Raw genomic sequence first — 17,782 nt, 5'->3', positions numbered from 1 at the left:
AAAATACAATATTGAAAAAGAAATACGAACAAAGCAATAAAAAAGTGAGTTATAAAAAATAAAATGTAATCGTAAAATATTATTTGTCTTTTGACGTAAAATTTCAAATCGAGAGAGAATTGTATCCTAGTGTAATTAAAATTTTTATTTTCTAATACAAATAAAGCGAGTTTTATGCTTTTGTTTCATTATTTCAAAATAATCGAATTTATTTAGCTTCTGCTTCTTCGACCTAACCCAAAGACTAGATCTAGGTTATCTGAATTACATTAGACTATTACAACGTAGCCAACGCTATTTTATACGAACAAGGTAAACACTTCGCGTAAATCTTGTTATATCAGAGTGGAAATTCGTGGATGCGTGTTTTCAAACGTCCATTAAAGTTGAACCTAGTGCAGCACTTGCCAACTCACAAATAATTTTTTCCCTCCAACCCGAACAAAAGTGGAATAAAAGCTCGTGCTTTCTGTTTCATAAAAGAAATCTCAAGACTTGTAAGGTAAAAACCTTTTTCACGCATCAGAATGCGTATTAGTGTAATAATCATATAATTTATGATTAATAATAATTTATTATAATAATTGTGATTTATAATAATTGTGATTTATAATTGATAAAAAGTTTTACATCTAAAAATGCAGCATTTCGTGTTATAACTCAAGTAAATTTGGATATAGCAAAATATGAATCAAAAAATAAGATAGCGATATGCGGAATATGAACTACAGAAGAAAAGGGGGTACGGTAAATGGAAAATGTATACGATTAGAAAGATTCAATAATTTCGTAAAGCGAACGCATTCTTTCATTTACTCGATTCCTTTTCTTCTATTCGTTTTATCTTTTCGTTACATCACAGTTCCGCATTTTCCGTCTTCCGATTTTATGCTTGACTTCTTTTATTCCGCGAAATCAATTGTGCGCACTCGGTGTTACAACAGAATCAGTAAATTTCTCGAAGAGGATGGCGGTTCACGTCGCCGGCGAATGAATGAAGACGAACGACTTAACACTTAACGCGATCTTCCCAGGAAAACACGATGGAACGCGACAGCACCTGCCGGGAAAACAAGATTTATCCGGTACAAAACGCGTTACGCAGCGCGTCTGATACTTTCCGCGAGAGATTCAGCGGTCGGTCCTTTCTTCTTCGCTGAATTCTCTTTTCGGATTCAGCAAGAACGAGGGAGAACGGCGGTACGTCGCGTAGCACGGCCGCGGCCACATAGATCTTGGCGCTTCGACTTTACAGGTCATGAATTCCGAAAAGCTTGTCGGCGTGCAGTAAATCTTTAATCGCCGCGCGAAGTGCACCGCGGCCTCCTCTCTACGTTCACCGGATGCGAGAACTATACATGCAAGTACAGTAAAATATACTCGTACAGCACGTTTGATGTTTCTTTACAATTGGCTTACGCAGATTTTCGATTGGCAAACAACAAATAGTTTGTTTGTTTGAAGTAAAGATAAACAGAATTTACATCACTTTATAAAATGTAAAGATAATTTTCAATAATTATTATATAAATTTTATTGTTTTCTTTAAAAAGAGGAGAGAAAGAGAGAGAGAGAGAGATTCTAGCTTTCAGAAAAATTATTATAAAAATAAGATTATTATAGAAAAGTTATTTTTAATATGAATAATGAGAGAAAGAGACAGAAGTAACACTTTAATAATATGCTGCTATGAAACAGAAGAATTCCTCCAACATCCTAAACGATTGATATATAGTATTGTTTTAACTCACGGTACAATACTATATATATGTAGGAAATAGTTTGTTAAATGTACATTTGCATATTCAGCTGTATTCCTTGAGGACCAACGTTGCATTTCAAGCATTCTATTCCGAAATATCGTACCGCAAAGTTTATGAAAACGCAGCAATGTACAATTAGAAACTACTTTACGTTAATCTGATAAATGAAATGCATGGCATAAATGCATGTATATGAGTACATCGTGGTACTGTTCGATTTCCAAGAAGAAGCTTTAAGATATCTTGACTATTTATTATCTATTCTCACGGGAAATATATATTTCAACCTTACCACACAGGTAATCAATAAAGCTTATAAAATCTATTTCTACTTGAAGCGATTGATTTATTATCGTTCGCAAACTGACAAGCATTATTCAACCATCGATGCATGTCATGATTGATAATTCGGGTAACTTTAATTTCCTTTTTATATGCAGATTCTGTGCAGGTCTCAGCCGTTAGGAACGAAACAACACTGCTGCGCCACTAGCACCGGTGGCTTAGATGTTTGCAGCATCGCGGGCATCGACCTATCAGGTATATATTAAACAAATATCATATCGCGTTAGAAAAGAAGTCAGTCAATTCGAAAAATTTCTACGCAATAAATTTCATACGTACGGGCATTGCGTAGTAATATAAATCAGCAATAGAAATGTATATTTGAATTTAAAAACACTTTTTTAACAAAAATTTTAAAACATTTTTGTAATTTATTTACGCAATTTTTTTTAATAAAAAAGATTAGATCTATTAAATAAAAAATAATCCCTTAACAATGGCTTTTCCCACACTCTTTGAACCTATAATACCTATCATGTTAATTACGACAAAATTTAACCGATTGCCTTCATATTGATGATCTCCTACCGGCAGCGAGGGGATTAACATAATCGGTGTTTTGTGCTTATATAATTAAACCGAGGGGAATCAGCCTTTTGACGGTATCCATTATCAACATTAACTGGATTCTCGCGCTCTATGTGACATCCATAAACGAAGATTTAATGTGATCGCTATATAGGATAATCAGCGTCATCATATACGTATAAATGCGAACTGCGTTGTAATCATGTTTAAAATCACATATCGTATCGTACTTATGACTGCTGTTATTGATTACTCTATAACGTATTTGGCACTCGTATTTGGTACTATTGCGAAACATTTAAGCATAATATCATTTGTGAGCTGGCATAATTTGATTCTTATTACTATTAGTCTTTTTATTACTTATTAGATAAAATTCTTAACTTTCACAGTTTTGAACTGAAGTAAAACCTGGAAAGACAAAGTTGTCAAATTTCTTTTTATTACCAAAGTAATTGTATTACATTGGGCCTGTTCCTATATTCACTGCCAGTACTGAAAATCTATAGTATACGTGACGCAAACTATATATTTTCAGCACTGCCAGTAAAAAAGGAACATAGCCATTGTATGCTCTCTAAATCTGAATCAGTGAATAGTCACTGATATCAGTGTATTAAAATTAATATGCTAATATCGATTAATATACGTATTAACATCTTAGAGCAAAAATTAATATGGGAACATTTTATAAATTAATTTTTGTCACAATTTTTTGTGTTTCGTATAATATCAAATAAAACGGTGTTATTAATTTTCAGCTGCACAGAAGAAAAAAAGAGTGTAGCGCATTACATTTAGAAAATCATATTATTCTTTTTCTAATAATAAGCTTATTTTTAATCTACACAAAATAAAAAGAATAAACGCGATATCTTCACTTGAAAAAAATAGTATTCTTTTGTAGTTCTATCGTAGCAATGATCGCCCCCCAAATATCGCATTAAGGTATTTAGTCGCGATATTTAATTATCGATCCGATTGAAACAAAATGTGCAAAGCCGAAACGAATTAGCTCGCATGGCACATTCGCTTCGAATTTATTGTCCAAAACAGTAGTTTACGCTGCGCGTGGTAATTATTATACGTTATATAATATAATCCCATTAATAGCGAATATTATCGTAATCAGTAAGGGAGACTTTCATTTATCGTTCGGGTTTTTATTTCAGGTTTGGAGCGTTGCTCAATGGAACGATGCTCAATGGCGCGTTGTTCCTCGTTATCATTAGCGAATACGCCACCACCGCTCCCTTGGGAAACCGGACATGTAACACATGGTGACGTAGCATCCACGTGAGGTACATACACCGCATAAATATATGCTTTTACTCTATTATTCACTGCTATCTATGTTGTTCTATACGTTATGTAGAATCTGTCAACACACAACACCGCGGTATTAAAATTTAATATCTTTAATTAATTTGCAAACAGCTTTCCATTAACGAAAATGTGCATATGCATCAATTAATCTTAAGTTTAAGAAAAATGGGAAAAGCTTTTATCTTAAAATTGAATCGATTTTCACAATTATCACGCGAACTCTTCACCTAACACATATTCCAGTTTATTTTTAATTTTATAATAAATGTCGATGGGGTAATTTCCAGTTAAAGATGCCGCCACGCAGACGGAGGATTTCGGATCTCCGGACGACGCCAGTTAGTACAGCGTGGCGGCAAGCCGGCATCCGATGCTCCAAAACTATCGGGCACAATATCCGTCGTCTATGCACCGATATCTGCGAGACCACGTCGCATCCTCGCTGGCACGAGGGCGAGTTTCGCGCACCGAGGAGGAGGGCAATCGCGACGACGTAACGACAGACGGAAGAACAAGCTATTATCATCGACGCGATCGACAGAATCGCTTTGAATTCGCGCACTTTAAAAGCCTGCCAGATCTCGTCCGAGATATGGAACCGTGATAAAACGAGCACGTCGTCAAATATGTTCATCACTGTACATCACTGTCGTCGCCGTCATTACTTCGATTCGCGTAAGAAAGTTTGAACTCACCATGGGTGCGACAGCAGGCAAACGCGAATTCCATTGCTCCGAGGCGAGCGTACACGAAGCGTGTGTCGACACAACGCGATTAGCTCTCGTCGCGACGAGATCGATTACGGAAATTAATTACGGCACCAACGAGGATACTAATCGCGCCGCTCTCGACGATATACATCTAGATATTTAATCACGGCGAAGCACTCTGCGAGTGTTAACGTCATTCGCGCCCGCATCCAACCCAGTTTTCCACGATTAATTATTCAAGCGTGAGTGTTCGCGCTATAATCTTCAACATGTAACTTTGTGTAGTTTCCTTTCCAGTTTTTTCCGGATATATAAATGCATATTAAATTTGAATATTGAAAGCAGAGAATCCAAACTAAAGTATTCCTTTTCACTCACAAATTAACTTTCAAAGTCAAGTCGTCATTAAAGAAATTTTACTTGAACGTTTTAAAATAATTTATCAAGATTACTCCAATAAGATGTGCGATACACTTAGGACATAACACTATGTGTCGAATAAATATGTATTTTGTGAGAAAGAAGGATATACGTTTAAATTGCAATTGTTTGCTCAAACTCAAGAGCTCATTGATAAGATCAATGTGTAACGTCTTAAATATATATATTCACGTCATTGTTACATTTCATAAAGAAAGCCTAGGAATGCACAATAAATATAGATATCCGAGCTCACTCTTTTAATATCGCAGAGTTTTATACAATATAAATAATAACAGATAAACATATAATAGCGACATTCTTCTTGCATTTAAAAAAATGCATTTTATTCAATAATTTCTCATTTCTTTCCGAAATCTCGAAACGTTATTAGAAATAAGTTATTTGCGATATTTTCTAAGAAACTTTTGTTTCAACGATGGCATAGTAAGGGAAATTAATTAACCGCATTATTTTTATTTAGCATAATGCAGATAGAATAATGTAAAAACGGCCTTGTAAAGTTAACTACGACAAATCTGAATTAATAATATGTAGATACTGATTTTTTGTATCCATATTACATTTATTGTGTACATATATACGTGTAAACTTTTATTTGGATTATTGTGAAAATAATAATTATACAGAAATGAGAAATTTTTAAATACAGAAGCGACTAGAAGACTTACATAAAAACCACACTAAATATTATCGAAGAATTCACTGGAATAATCAAGAAACTGAAGTGCCATTTCTGCTTTGAAACAAGAAACATGGACTCGATGCATATACATTAATTTGGCGCGTTACGTGTTGGTGGAATAGACTTTTCTTGTACGTAAGAAGAAATTATTTTCCACTGATATGTTAGAATTTTCTATTTAGCAAAAGAAGGTATACCAAGATATATCAAGATGATTGAGAGTGGAAACGCTAACGACACCGATAACGGCGTTTCATATGCACTGTTCTTATAAAGAGAATTCGATTTCTCGCAAGACTTTAATATGTGTGAAAAAATTACACTTTCAATTTATAATTAGAAAATATTGCGCACCGCTTTGATGTAAAAAGATTTATATATGAAGTAACACTTTATACAGCTTATCCAATTGCTAAAATTCATTGTTTTAAAGATGTAGATTAATTTTTATCTTTCTTTATATTTATAATATTTTAATTTGTCTCTCTTAGATCTCTGACCAAAAATCTTCTTCAAATTTTCTTTCATTTTTTCATCATTCAAGTGTCATGTTTCTATGTTTCATGTTACATTTACATTTAAATATATTTACCTTACATTTCAAAACGTTAAACCTTTAAAATTTTTTAAATGTTACATACAATTTTAATTTTAACAACATATTCATTTTGTAATGTTATGGGAATTGAGATTCTAAAAAAATCTTTTTACGATAATTTTGATTCGTGCCGTAAAATATAGTTAGTGAGATAAAATTGCGTATATCGCTAGACCATGATAAATAGTAAGTAAGTTTTTCAAGAATTTATATCAAGGAACATTTTTTAACGAATAGCCACGTTAAAACAAAAAATTGATGCTATTGTTGCTAACTGTGTGCTCACATACATAAAACAATTATTCGCATATTTTAAAACAATAGAATCCACCAATTTCATTCGCTTAAATTAATATGTGGCCCGGTGGATTATTATTTGCCTCAAACGGCAATATGAGATTCTCTAGAGCATTCGTTTCAAAAGCTTTATTCCTCTTCTTTCAAGATTCCATTAGAGGTTAGCAAAAAACCTCCTATTTGTATATGTAAAAAAAGTAATTGGAATGTCTACTTGATTAAGAATCTATACGTACTTATAAACGTATATGAGCGATTAAACCATATATACATATATATATGGAACAAAAGATAGCCCATGCTACTCTTTGAATGTGTATCAAAGATAGTCATACTATTTATCGATAAATGCAAATAACAAAAAATAAAAAAAATTGCAGATATTGTCAAAAAAGCTGTATATTTAGAAGAAAACTTAAGTTTATTCCAAGTACTTTTGTGGGGGATTAACGATAAGATTATTTCTTTGACGTGAGCAAAAGTATTATAGTTATTTTTCGAAATATATTCAATATTACGAATTTATATATAATTAGAAATATTGCGCATTGCTCTGATGTAAAAGATTTATCGGCACAATTTAAGTTTTTTGCATTAGTCTCTTGTAGATGTAATATGGTAAATATATATTTTGAAAAATAAGTATACCTTCCCTCACATAAAAAAGTTTTATCGGGGAATAGTTTGTAAGACTTTATACATGAGATGTTTTTTACGTATAATTAACGCGATATAACTTTATTATAATATCACTTGTTTAGTTCGGCACAATTTAAGTTTTTTACACCAGTCTCTTGCAGATGTAATGCAAAATAAACACGATAAAAAAGTGAGCAAAAACATACTTATAATTTTTGAAATAAATTTTGAAATATATTTGCATCACATCTGCAAGAGACTAATGCAAAAAAACTTAAATTGTGCCGAACTAAGCAAATGAAATTATAATAAGTTATATCGCTTTAATTATACGTATTGGACGTCTTATGTATAACATTTTACAAACTTTATTCCTCGAGACTTTCAAACGCATAAAGATAAAACCCTTTTACGTATCTTATAGAATCTGCTGTTACTTTTTATTAACGATTCAATATGTCGAAAAAAAAAAAATAGATTTCCAGAGAATTAGTGCATGTACTTCCGAGACGAATCATACCATCAAAACTAAAACTGCACAAATCATTTTGAGCAACATTAAAAATGATCATTAAAATCCTTCAATGCGATAAAATTCCAATGCAAACTTAGCATATTAGCGCAATGTAAAAACCGATGTAAATAAAGGAGACATTACCTCGCCCCTTTACGTAGTAAATCGATGTGAAGGTTTTCGATTGGAAAAGACAGTAAAAATGAAACACTGCCTGCAAATAATTTATCATCGGCACGAGATAGCTCGTTGTCTGCGACGATGTCATGATTTACTTTAAATATCGAATTGAATGCGAATCGTTTTTTGTATTCAACAATTCGACTCATACCGATACGTATACGTAGGTAGAATTTTAGATAAGATTATTAACCAAAAGCAAAATGGCGACTCGTTAGATTATTGTAAACGTGAGACTTTTAATAATCCTTCAAAATTTAGTAATACCACCGAATAAATGCCTTAAGCAAAGAACCTTTTATAAATCGGCAGTATAGACTGAAAGAAAAAAGCAAATATTGTACTTGGTCTGCAAAAAATTGCTGGAATAATGTATTTAATTCGACCATTTTTTGCAGAGTAAATAAGAATTGAGCGACATAATTCATTTAAGTACAATAGTTGCGTTTTGTATTTGTATTTAAATTATTATTAAGTCATTGATTGTTGTTGGTATTGTAAATCATATTATAATAAAGTCTCAATTATTTCTAGAGATGTGGAAAAGCTATTCGAAATACAATCGAGTTAATGTATATTTAATCAAGCATCATGCGTAAAGATCGCGATAATAATTCTGAGTTCCCTTTTATTTTGCTTCTTAATTGAGATTAACAAAACACGCGAAGTATACTGCTTACTGCGATTGCTGCTTCAAGATGCTTAATTTTCCCGATAATAATAAACATTTCTAATGATAGAATAATCGCATTACGAAAAGTATATAATGCGAGAGTAGATAACGTTGTTATATCTACGCGTTCGAATGTTATTTCGTATAGAGAGTTATATATGTACGAATGGTACTGCGACTTGCTTATTAGACAACATGATGCAAAAGAAGTGTTGAAGTCAATATTTTCGAAATATTATCGCTAACACAAAACTTAAAAAAATGTAAAAAAAAATCAAAAATTTAAATTCACGAAATAAAATACGGATATTTTAATAAAATATTTTATTATTTTATTTATTTTATTTAAGGCTTATAAAACTTTATTTAAAAATTATTTATATAGAATTTATACAAAAGACGCGGCAATACGTCGACATAATTCAATAAAGAATAATGAGCTCTACTTTGCGAGCTCTGTGCGTGCAAATATTTCTTTTTGCGACATAATCGCAAAATACATCGATATAATAAACAGATGACGCCAAGATTTATTTGCCGTAATCAGTTTTAGCCCATCCATTTTCAGACAACGAATCTATGAGATAAAATAGTTTTATATAATAATTTACTGTCGTAAATCGATATGTATACCGAGATACATTTGCTCTATATTTGATTTAATTAATCATAGATTTGTTATCTCGATAAAAAAATTTCTGACTCACCGATCCGATGCGCAACGGGCGGAGTTTTTCAGCCACATAGCTACGATGATACTGTAACATACAAATATAAGATTCAAATTAAAAAGGTGCTCAAAATGATCAATACTTCAAAAAATATAATAATTTTTATACGCGTCTATATATATATATATATATATATATATATATATAAAATTCGTCTTTCAATTAGGTTTTTATTAATACAATTATCTATTTTTATAAAGTTTTAGATAATTTTTCTTTCTCTAATTATTTCTAATTTATCAAGATAAAACGGCCCAAATAAATGAGAAAGAACTATATTATTAATTTTGTAGATAAGAAACAATACTCACCCCAAGGTTGCTCCGCCGGGGCCTGATGTCTCTCCCAGACCTCCTCCTCCTCTCAGGACGTTTGGGTTGTCAAATCTCCTCCTCCTCTTCCTTCTCTCGTTGCACAAGACACTCGCGGATAATAGACTACAATCCGCGCACAAACTAATTATCAATAAAAATCCTTTCGCGCGATACTGTACGGCACTCCCGTTTATAAAGCCTATATCAGAAGATATTTCATCAAGCACGTCTCCACTTCAACGCGCGCGCGTTTCATTTAAAAAAATTTCTATTAAAGCAGAAATCATCATATGTTTAAATTACAATATAGCATATAGCTCAAAAAGAATGTAATGGTACAAAACAAACTACGTGCACGCTCTCGCATTTATAACGATATAAAAATCAAACACTATTTTATATTCCTTGATTAAGAAATAAAACATCGAAATTGTTAATTTTATAGCACGCTTTTATGGCACAAAAATACAATTTAGATAATTTTAATAGATTAATTAAAGTAATTCATGTGTCTTTTGTTAAATAAATCGCTTAAGAAATACATCAGATATGTGAGAAAAGATGCCAGAGGTAAGTTTCTTCTAGTCACTGTACGATTTTTGAGATATCTTTCTTTTAATATTGCATTCATTATGCACGAGAAATAATTACGGTCGCGCGTGACACGGTGCAACACACCCGAAGTTAAGATGTATACGATAAAATATCTCTTTGTATGTGTATGTATACATATATTGTATATTGTATATGATAATTCTTTATCAGTTTTATTACTTATTGAATAACTCGATCTAGTGCTTCGTATATTGCATTGCGTGAAATATTATTTGGCCTTGGCCCTTGATTTACGAATCGTTTGTTAATAAATCATGGATTAATAATCGTTTATAATCGTAGAAAATAATCGCATTTGTTTTCCAATACTTGTCGCGATAGCGTTTCAATTAGTAGTAACACCGACTGTATTCGCAAATTGTTCGTAAAAAGAAATCATCGAGAGATAATAATACGATTATAAAACGAGTGTCTACCTGATTTCCCATTATTCCGGTTCTTGCTTCTTATGGTGCGTCTCCACCTGAGAGTAAGAACTCTCGAGAGCAAAAAGAAAGAAAGAGAGAGAGAGAGAGAGAGATACTCTCGAGAGTCTCTTTCTCTTTCTCTCTTTTTGCTCTCGAGAGTTCTTACTCGCAGGTGGACACGCACCTTAACGGATAAATCGTTCAAAGTATCTGCCCGAACAAATAGCCGTGCAGCGTTGCCTCGATACACGTACGAAACGTTAACCGCGAGAGTTAGGTAGTACGTCGACTGCGTATTCGCAAACTGCTCGTAAAAAGAAATTCTCGAGTAAATCGAGGGATAATAACACAACGATAAAGTAGAACGCGGAAAGAGGGGAGGGAACGTCTCGCTGTGCTGCCACTGCTGCCTGCTGCCAGTGCTGCCTACCGACGCGAGCTTCGCTCGCCGCGTGAATGCCGTGAATGCGCAGTAGATGGCCGGTGGCCGCGGTGCGCGGTGAGCGATCTGCGCGGTGACGCGGTGAGTGGGGGAGTGGGGGTAACCTGCTTGCGTACATCGTGTGCGCGCTCGCGCGCGCGGCTCGTTCGGAAAAACATACACGAAAACCGCTCGCCTATCGTCCTGTTGACGCTCCGAAATTGAATGCTGTGTTTAGATATAAAATAAAACCGTCTCGGATATACCTTAATTGTCCGCCTCGACGTAACTTGGATGAACGTCGGTCGCAGTATGGCATTGGCGTATGGACTATGGACTGTATTCACTGTATGTATCACTGCGCCGAGCGGCCGAGCCGCCGAGCCGCCGAACTTTGCGGACTACGTTATTTTTTAATCAACTATACGACATATTATTTATTAATAATGTGTGTTTTCGTATAAATGATATACTCCGAGAATGTGCGCTCGATGTTTATTAACACGTGTACTTCACTCACAATTTCAGTTGCGTTTTTAAATGATTGCGTTTTGATTATTCGCTCACTTGACTCGCGTCGTACTGAATACGGCGACGGGCGCGACGAAGTGAAGTTGCCGCCGTTGCTGGCCGACTCGGCCGTTATTCTTTATTCGTCGTCACTCGTCATTCGTCATCGATCGATCATGGTGGACGGATCGGCTTCGAGTGGCGTCGCTAAACGATTGATTAAGAAGTAAAATCTTTATTAACTTTACTTTCAATCCTGTGCTATAATATATCTAAATAGCGAAATATGAATTCGATATTCGTGCATTGATACTCGCGCTGGAACGCAAGATTTATTCGGTCGAAGAATCTATAGAGTAGTCGACAAAGTAACGATAGACACGTATATCTTCGTAACAATGCAAGGATATCGCGAATATTCGGCTGCCGCGGATATTTATTGTTTTATCTTACAATATGAAATAACAATTGCCATAAATTAGCGTATATCACTTGCTGTTGAAGAGGGTGTATATCCACGTACGAGTTTGGCTCGTAAATTCGGTTCGGCTCGGTTTTTCGTTCGTGTTTCGTGATATCGTGCTGTTCTATTTCTCTGCTATCGCAATACGATTAAGTACGCGTTGCGTGCGATCGAGAGTATCGTACAAATAAGTGTCGCGCGAGCGTTATTGTATGCCGGTGATCGATGCGCGTTTAATTAATCTATTTTCGCGAACAGGTATTGTGTGAGTGCCACGAAGTAACGGCGACGAGGAGACAAGAGAGGAGGAACAGGGGCCAGGGAGGCGTCGGGCAACGGCGGAGCAACCGCGAGGTGAGCATATTTCGTAATTTATTTTATTGTTTGTTATTGATATATAGAAGTAGTTGTTGGCGCAGTAAAATGCACTATTTTGGATCATTATATATAATATAATATAGCTAGTGTACGCCACATAGTATACATTGTCCAACGTATAAAATATTTTAGATATTTTGAGATTTCCAAAATATTTATTAAAGTATTTATATTTAACAGTTATATATATATATATATATATATATGTAGGTCCAGGGGTATGTTCCGGGACTGTTTACGTTTTTTGAAATGTACAGTCCTGGAATATAACGCATATATATGTAATCAGATTCAAAAAACTGTCCCGAAAAATGCCGTAGGACATCAATTTTTTCCAGGACAGTCCTGGAAACTGCCAAATGTCCCGGAATATACCGATATCAAAAATAAAAGTCCCGGAACATACTTCCAGACCTACATATATATATATATATATATATACATATATATATGTAATATTTAAGATTGATAACTATTTAAATTACATCTGCAGAAGTAAATTTTTTCTTATCACATTTTATGTAAGTTTTATATCAACGAAAGTATTTTTTTTTTTAATTGGGTAATTCTTCCATTATGTATTTGTCAAAATTATGAATAAAAAAGTTTTTGTGTACAATAATTACTCTTCGACATATTGATTTAAACATTGTTTTAATTTAAATACGTTTATGTTATTTGTTATAGATCAACGTTGTGTACTGTAACTCCGCTGCTGCGCATCGTATCGGTAAGTAATTAATTATTTTTTATTTTTTAGGTAATGGATTTATGAAAAAAGAATATATCAAAAATATGTTAGAAATATATAATTCTTTCCTGCGACAATTATTGGAATATAAATAAAATTTTTAAGAATAATAAATGCAGCAATAAGATATCTTGATAATTATATATTTGTAAACTGTTTGATATCTGAATCTATTATTTATTCCTACGATTATATATAATTATTTAAAATCTAAAAGAAATTAGAATATCTCATAGATCCATTGCCTCGTGATGGATAAATTACATCTGCTAGAACAGATTATTGAATGCGGCGATAATGTCCTTGTTCCTTATTTTAAGACTTTACAAGTTAATAAATAAATAAATATCGCGTAATAAATTGTTTATTGATATGTTTGAAAACAAATGCCTGGTATAAAAAAATCGTGTTTTTATTTTCGTTTTATATTAAAAATATATTACTACGCATTTCTCTCTATTACGTACTGTGAGTTAGCTTTCATTTTAATTAAAAGTGGTGAATCGATGAAAACCATATTTTAAGAAAAAACTTCAACGACACGTTTATATTCTAAATTTCTAATTGTTTATTAATCTGTGTACAGAATTCTTATACTCATAAAAACAAAGTACTAGGAGAGTTTCATATTACATTTCTTATATGCCTCTTTTGTGACGATTGCAATAAAATACAGATTGCTTAACTTAGCCGAGGTAGTGAGCACTTTTTTTATGTGCTACGATGCAAATAATTGGTTTAAATACTCTATCGGTGATTAGGGACATTTTGCATTAAGTGACCTAGGTAAAGTAAATTTCGAAATGCATTCAAATAATTTTGTCATATACTACAGGTTTGTACATTTTTAATTAGAAAAAAAATTAACGCTATATAATGCAAGATTGACATCATAAATCCTCCTTTGTGATAACGTTTGTATTATTAGGATATGGTTAAATATTTTTCCTTATCTCAGTTATAAGCTCGTTTTTGTAGAGTCATATACAATGGAAAATTATTTTTGGGATACCAATCCAAATAATTTCAGAATTATAAAAATCCAAAGCTCATATATTTGTAAGATTACAGGAAAATATTTACCAGCACTTACGTTAATAAAATCCACAAGAGGAGGATTAAATGCATCAATTTTGCGATAAAATCTGCACATACAATCGTATTAATATTAAAACTTATTAGCTATATCAGTTATTATTTCTCGTTATTAAACTGAAGTATATATTTAAACTGGTATACATATCTGTATCGTTACATTAATTCTTCGATACTGTAAAAATAATCTCATCACTTCTTAAACATATTCTTAGAGCTTACAATATATATAGGTCTTATTTAACTATTAAATTTTTTATTAAATAATTTTCGTCGATATATTAACCATTTCTTAACTGAATTGTTTTCAATAATAAAAGGAAAATTGTATTCCTGTAATTTGTCATAAAATATACAGAGTATGTATTTTTAATAATGGCACAATTACTCATAAAAGTAAAATTAAATTATTAACTCTGCTTTATGTTTAATAAGTAATAGTATATTATTTACTCAACTTGTAGTGAATTAAATCATAAGATATTTGCAATATTAAATAAAATTAAAACTAATACAATTATTTAAAAACTGTTTCTGATTCACACTTTTTTCTATTAATTTCTGCGCAGTTAATGCGCTTTAAATTTTTTAAAAACAATTTAATAGAGACATAATATATATTATAAAATATTCTAAGATATAGTAGCTAAATATATATTCGTAAATATTGTAACCTCCAGTTCGCGCGTGTACTTAATTAAAAAGAAAAAAGTTTAAAATTATGTGTACAATTTTTCTGAGCTGCACACAATTATAATATAAACTTTTATTAAAGTTTTAATTTTTCAAATCGTAATATATTTTTTGTAACAGTTATTATGAGACGAAGTATGTTATTAAAACTTAAATAACAAATTAATATAAAACATACATTCCAACAATTTCATATGAGTTTGTAATCGTTTTCATAAAAATCTAACAGACTAACAGCTCAGAATTTTGAGAACGATCTATGATACATGTATTCAGATAACCGCGCACACTCATACATGCTTATACATATACCTGCGATATTTTCATAGTTGGGCCTTACAGAATTACTAAAACATACTCGTTTTCTTCTATATTCACTTATTGATAGCTAACGCGCTCAATATTAACATTTACCGGATAGCGTTTGTTAACGCATTTAATCCGTTCTTATGTCGAGCAACGACATTAGCAGGAATTTGCGAGAAATGTTCTCGAATATACATCTCAGTATATTTGATCAATACTGAGATACCTTCAAGTTCTTTACAAAGTATAATATATATGTTAAATATTAATCATCTCTGTACAAAATTAAACTAAATACTCTTATACATTACACATTACAACCTTGCGAATGTACCAAATTGGAATATGCGTTATAAGAATGAAATTAACATTTTATTTTTCATGGAACGCATTTTTCATGAAATATAACCTTTTTGGAATGCCTAAAAAAATGTTGTGATATAAAAATTTGCTATTTTCACAAATTGCAAAAAGTACTTAATATTTTATTATTGTATTAGTTATACAGAACGGATTAGCTATATTCTAAAAATGATTACTATACAGACTTTAATACATGTACAACCTATGTGCTGACTTTATCGTTCGCCATTTTTTTCCAGTAAGATAAAATTATTAGATATTTTATTTACGACTAATCTGCGCAAATCATTGCGCTGATATATCTATATCAATAGTAAAGCATTGAAGAAATCGTAAATAGCAAATTTTTATCATACATGAAATAGATAAAATATATTATAAATCTATTACAAACTGCATATATACAAATTAAAATTATAGTGAAAATAATTTTCCGAAAATTGCACGCATTGAACATATAATTTAAGTGATAACTTGATAAGAAACTAAAAAATTGTTCTGCAACATATCATCCACATTAATACAGTTATCAAATAATATGCTATATGCAAATAATTGTAAGATCTGGATATTATGTTATACGAAATGTCGTAAATCTATTGCATTATTAGACTTCGCATTTTTGGAACTATACTGTACAACGACTTATTTTTTATACCACATACATTCATGATATCCACCCAAGATTCACAACAATCGACAATCCTTGATAAATTGGTTTGTCATATTCTTAAATCACTTTAGTTTTCACATTTATTCGTATATTGTTCGATATGACTTACGTGCATATGTTCACACGAACTTTCATACATGTCATCAAGAATATTACGAATTTGTTAACAATGCAGTCAATAAACCAGAATGTTAAAAAAGATTGCAGTCTCAATGGAATGTAAAGTTGACTTTTTCATGAACATTAATATCAGAGCTTGATCACTCGTAATGCCTAAAAAAGTTCGCTATACTTTACTGGCAAAACTAACTGTAATGTTTCGCAAATAGTATGAATTGTAAATAGAGCATACATATCTGATACATACATACTTCTACTTTTTCTACGCACTATTACTTGCGTTGTCATATCATGCAAAATATATGTCATTTATACTGTCATTTATCAGCAATGTATAGCGTTTCTTTGTTAGACTTATTAATTTCTACAACTAAAAATTCCATATTATTTTTATATCGGCAATGATGGTTGCAGTCCGTGTGTATACACATTAGTCAGATAATAGTAATTATCTATCAGCTACAGCATAATTATTCATCGTCTTGAATTGAGCGATGACCGAGCATGTTCGCTCAGACAACGCACATGAACTAATGACCAAAATATATCGTGTGTCAGAATTAATCATAATGAACCATATATGCAATAATAAAATTAGCAAATTGGCTAAATACGTAACCTAGATTAATGAAGCATGTATAATATGAAATTGGCACCTAAAAATGCCTCGTCACGTTATCACCACGGATCATTAAATCCAAATATAATACATATATTCATCGCGTTTATTTAACATATTTAAAGTCAATTGATAATTCCTTTATTCTTTTAAATTATTTGGCCAACATTTTTTTTATTAGATAGATAACGAGTTTATTTACGATTGTCACCTCGGCCATTATTCATTATGTTTTTCAATAACAAAAACGAGAATAGACGCTATCGCGAGAAATAGAATATTTCCAAACCACATTGAAAATATCGCTGTCAAAACATGATACATAGGTCAATAAATGATATATCTATGTATCTAGATTTAGACAATGCTAAAACATTAACTAAAAAATATAATTTATCATCTAACGACGAAGGATAAGATTGCAATAATAAGCGTTGATATACTTAGGCTAAAATTATCTGCGGACGCACAGTGAAGATAGTCTTTGTGATAATATATGGAAGGTGGATGTTCGTCCCCTGGCTTACACCACTCGTCCCGTGCTTTAAATTCCGCCTAAAATTTAAGCAAATTCGGTTATCGAATTACATCTGGCTATATCTATTATGCAGTTCACATATTATA

At 32.1% G+C, this 17,782-nt stretch overlaps 3 protein-coding genes and 1 long non-coding RNA gene across 14 annotated transcripts in view; 2 read left to right on the top strand and 2 right to left on the bottom strand.

Moving 5' to 3' along the window:
* LOC143895915 (trace amine-associated receptor 9) overlaps window positions 1-8,561 on the top strand; it is a 67,443-nt gene extending 58,882 nt beyond the window's left edge. For 4 of the 5 annotated variants that reach the window (XM_077403403.1, XM_077403406.1, XM_077403405.1 and 1 more), the window contains 3 exons: window positions 2,204-2,303; window positions 3,809-3,937; window positions 4,250-8,561. In XM_077403403.1, the coding sequence (XP_077259529.1) occupies window positions 2,204-2,303; window positions 3,809-3,936 (228 nt within the window). In that variant the 3' untranslated portion in view covers window position 3,937; window positions 4,250-8,561. Of the gene's footprint in view, window positions 1-1,034; window positions 2,304-3,808; window positions 3,938-4,249 lie in introns of those variants that run through there. The other variant, XR_013256494.1, reaches the window with a different exon arrangement.
* Window positions 1-9,849, bottom strand: part of Prom (prominin) — a 102,825-nt gene extending 92,976 nt beyond the window's left edge. For 2 of the 5 annotated variants that reach the window (XM_077403371.1, XM_077403370.1), the window contains exons 1-2: window positions 9,742-9,846; window positions 9,407-9,457 (exon numbers count right to left, since the gene is read on the bottom strand). The gene's annotated coding sequence lies outside the window, so the exon portion shown is untranslated. Of the gene's footprint in view, window positions 1-9,406; window positions 9,458-9,741 lie in introns of all 5 variants that reach the window. The other 3 variants (XM_077403372.1, XM_077403369.1, XM_077403373.1) reach the window with 3 other exon arrangements.
* A 961-nt stretch (window positions 9,850-10,810) lies between these two features.
* The window catches only part of LOC143895932 (uncharacterized), a 279,573-nt gene continuing 272,601 nt past the window's right edge, over window positions 10,811-17,782 (top strand). The window contains exons 1-3 of one of the 3 annotated variants that reach the window (XR_013256495.1): window positions 10,811-11,535; window positions 12,419-12,514; window positions 13,226-13,268. This is a non-coding gene — a long non-coding RNA (uncharacterized LOC143895932). The remainder of the gene's footprint in view (window positions 11,536-12,418; window positions 12,515-13,225; window positions 13,269-17,782) is intronic. The other 2 variants (XR_013256496.1, XR_013256497.1) reach the window with 2 other exon arrangements.
* The window catches only part of Invadolysin (leishmanolysin-like peptidase, invadolysin), a 260,628-nt gene continuing 256,679 nt past the window's right edge, over window positions 13,834-17,782 (bottom strand). Inside the window, exon 15 of the mRNA XM_077403383.1 lies at window positions 13,834-17,713. Coding sequence (XP_077259509.1) covers window positions 17,555-17,713 — 159 coding nt within the window. The 3' untranslated portion in view covers window positions 13,834-17,554. The remainder of the gene's footprint in view (window positions 17,714-17,782) is intronic.

This window comes from Temnothorax americanus, unplaced genomic scaffold (genome assembly GCF_048541705.1).
Source record: "Temnothorax americanus isolate GAGA-0224 unplaced genomic scaffold, ASM4854170v1 Scaffold17, whole genome shotgun sequence".
Classification (NCBI taxonomy): domain Eukaryota; kingdom Metazoa; phylum Arthropoda; class Insecta; order Hymenoptera; family Formicidae; genus Temnothorax; species Temnothorax americanus.
The sequence above is the reverse complement of the archived record's forward strand: the minus strand, read 5'-3'. Positions and strand labels throughout refer to the sequence as shown.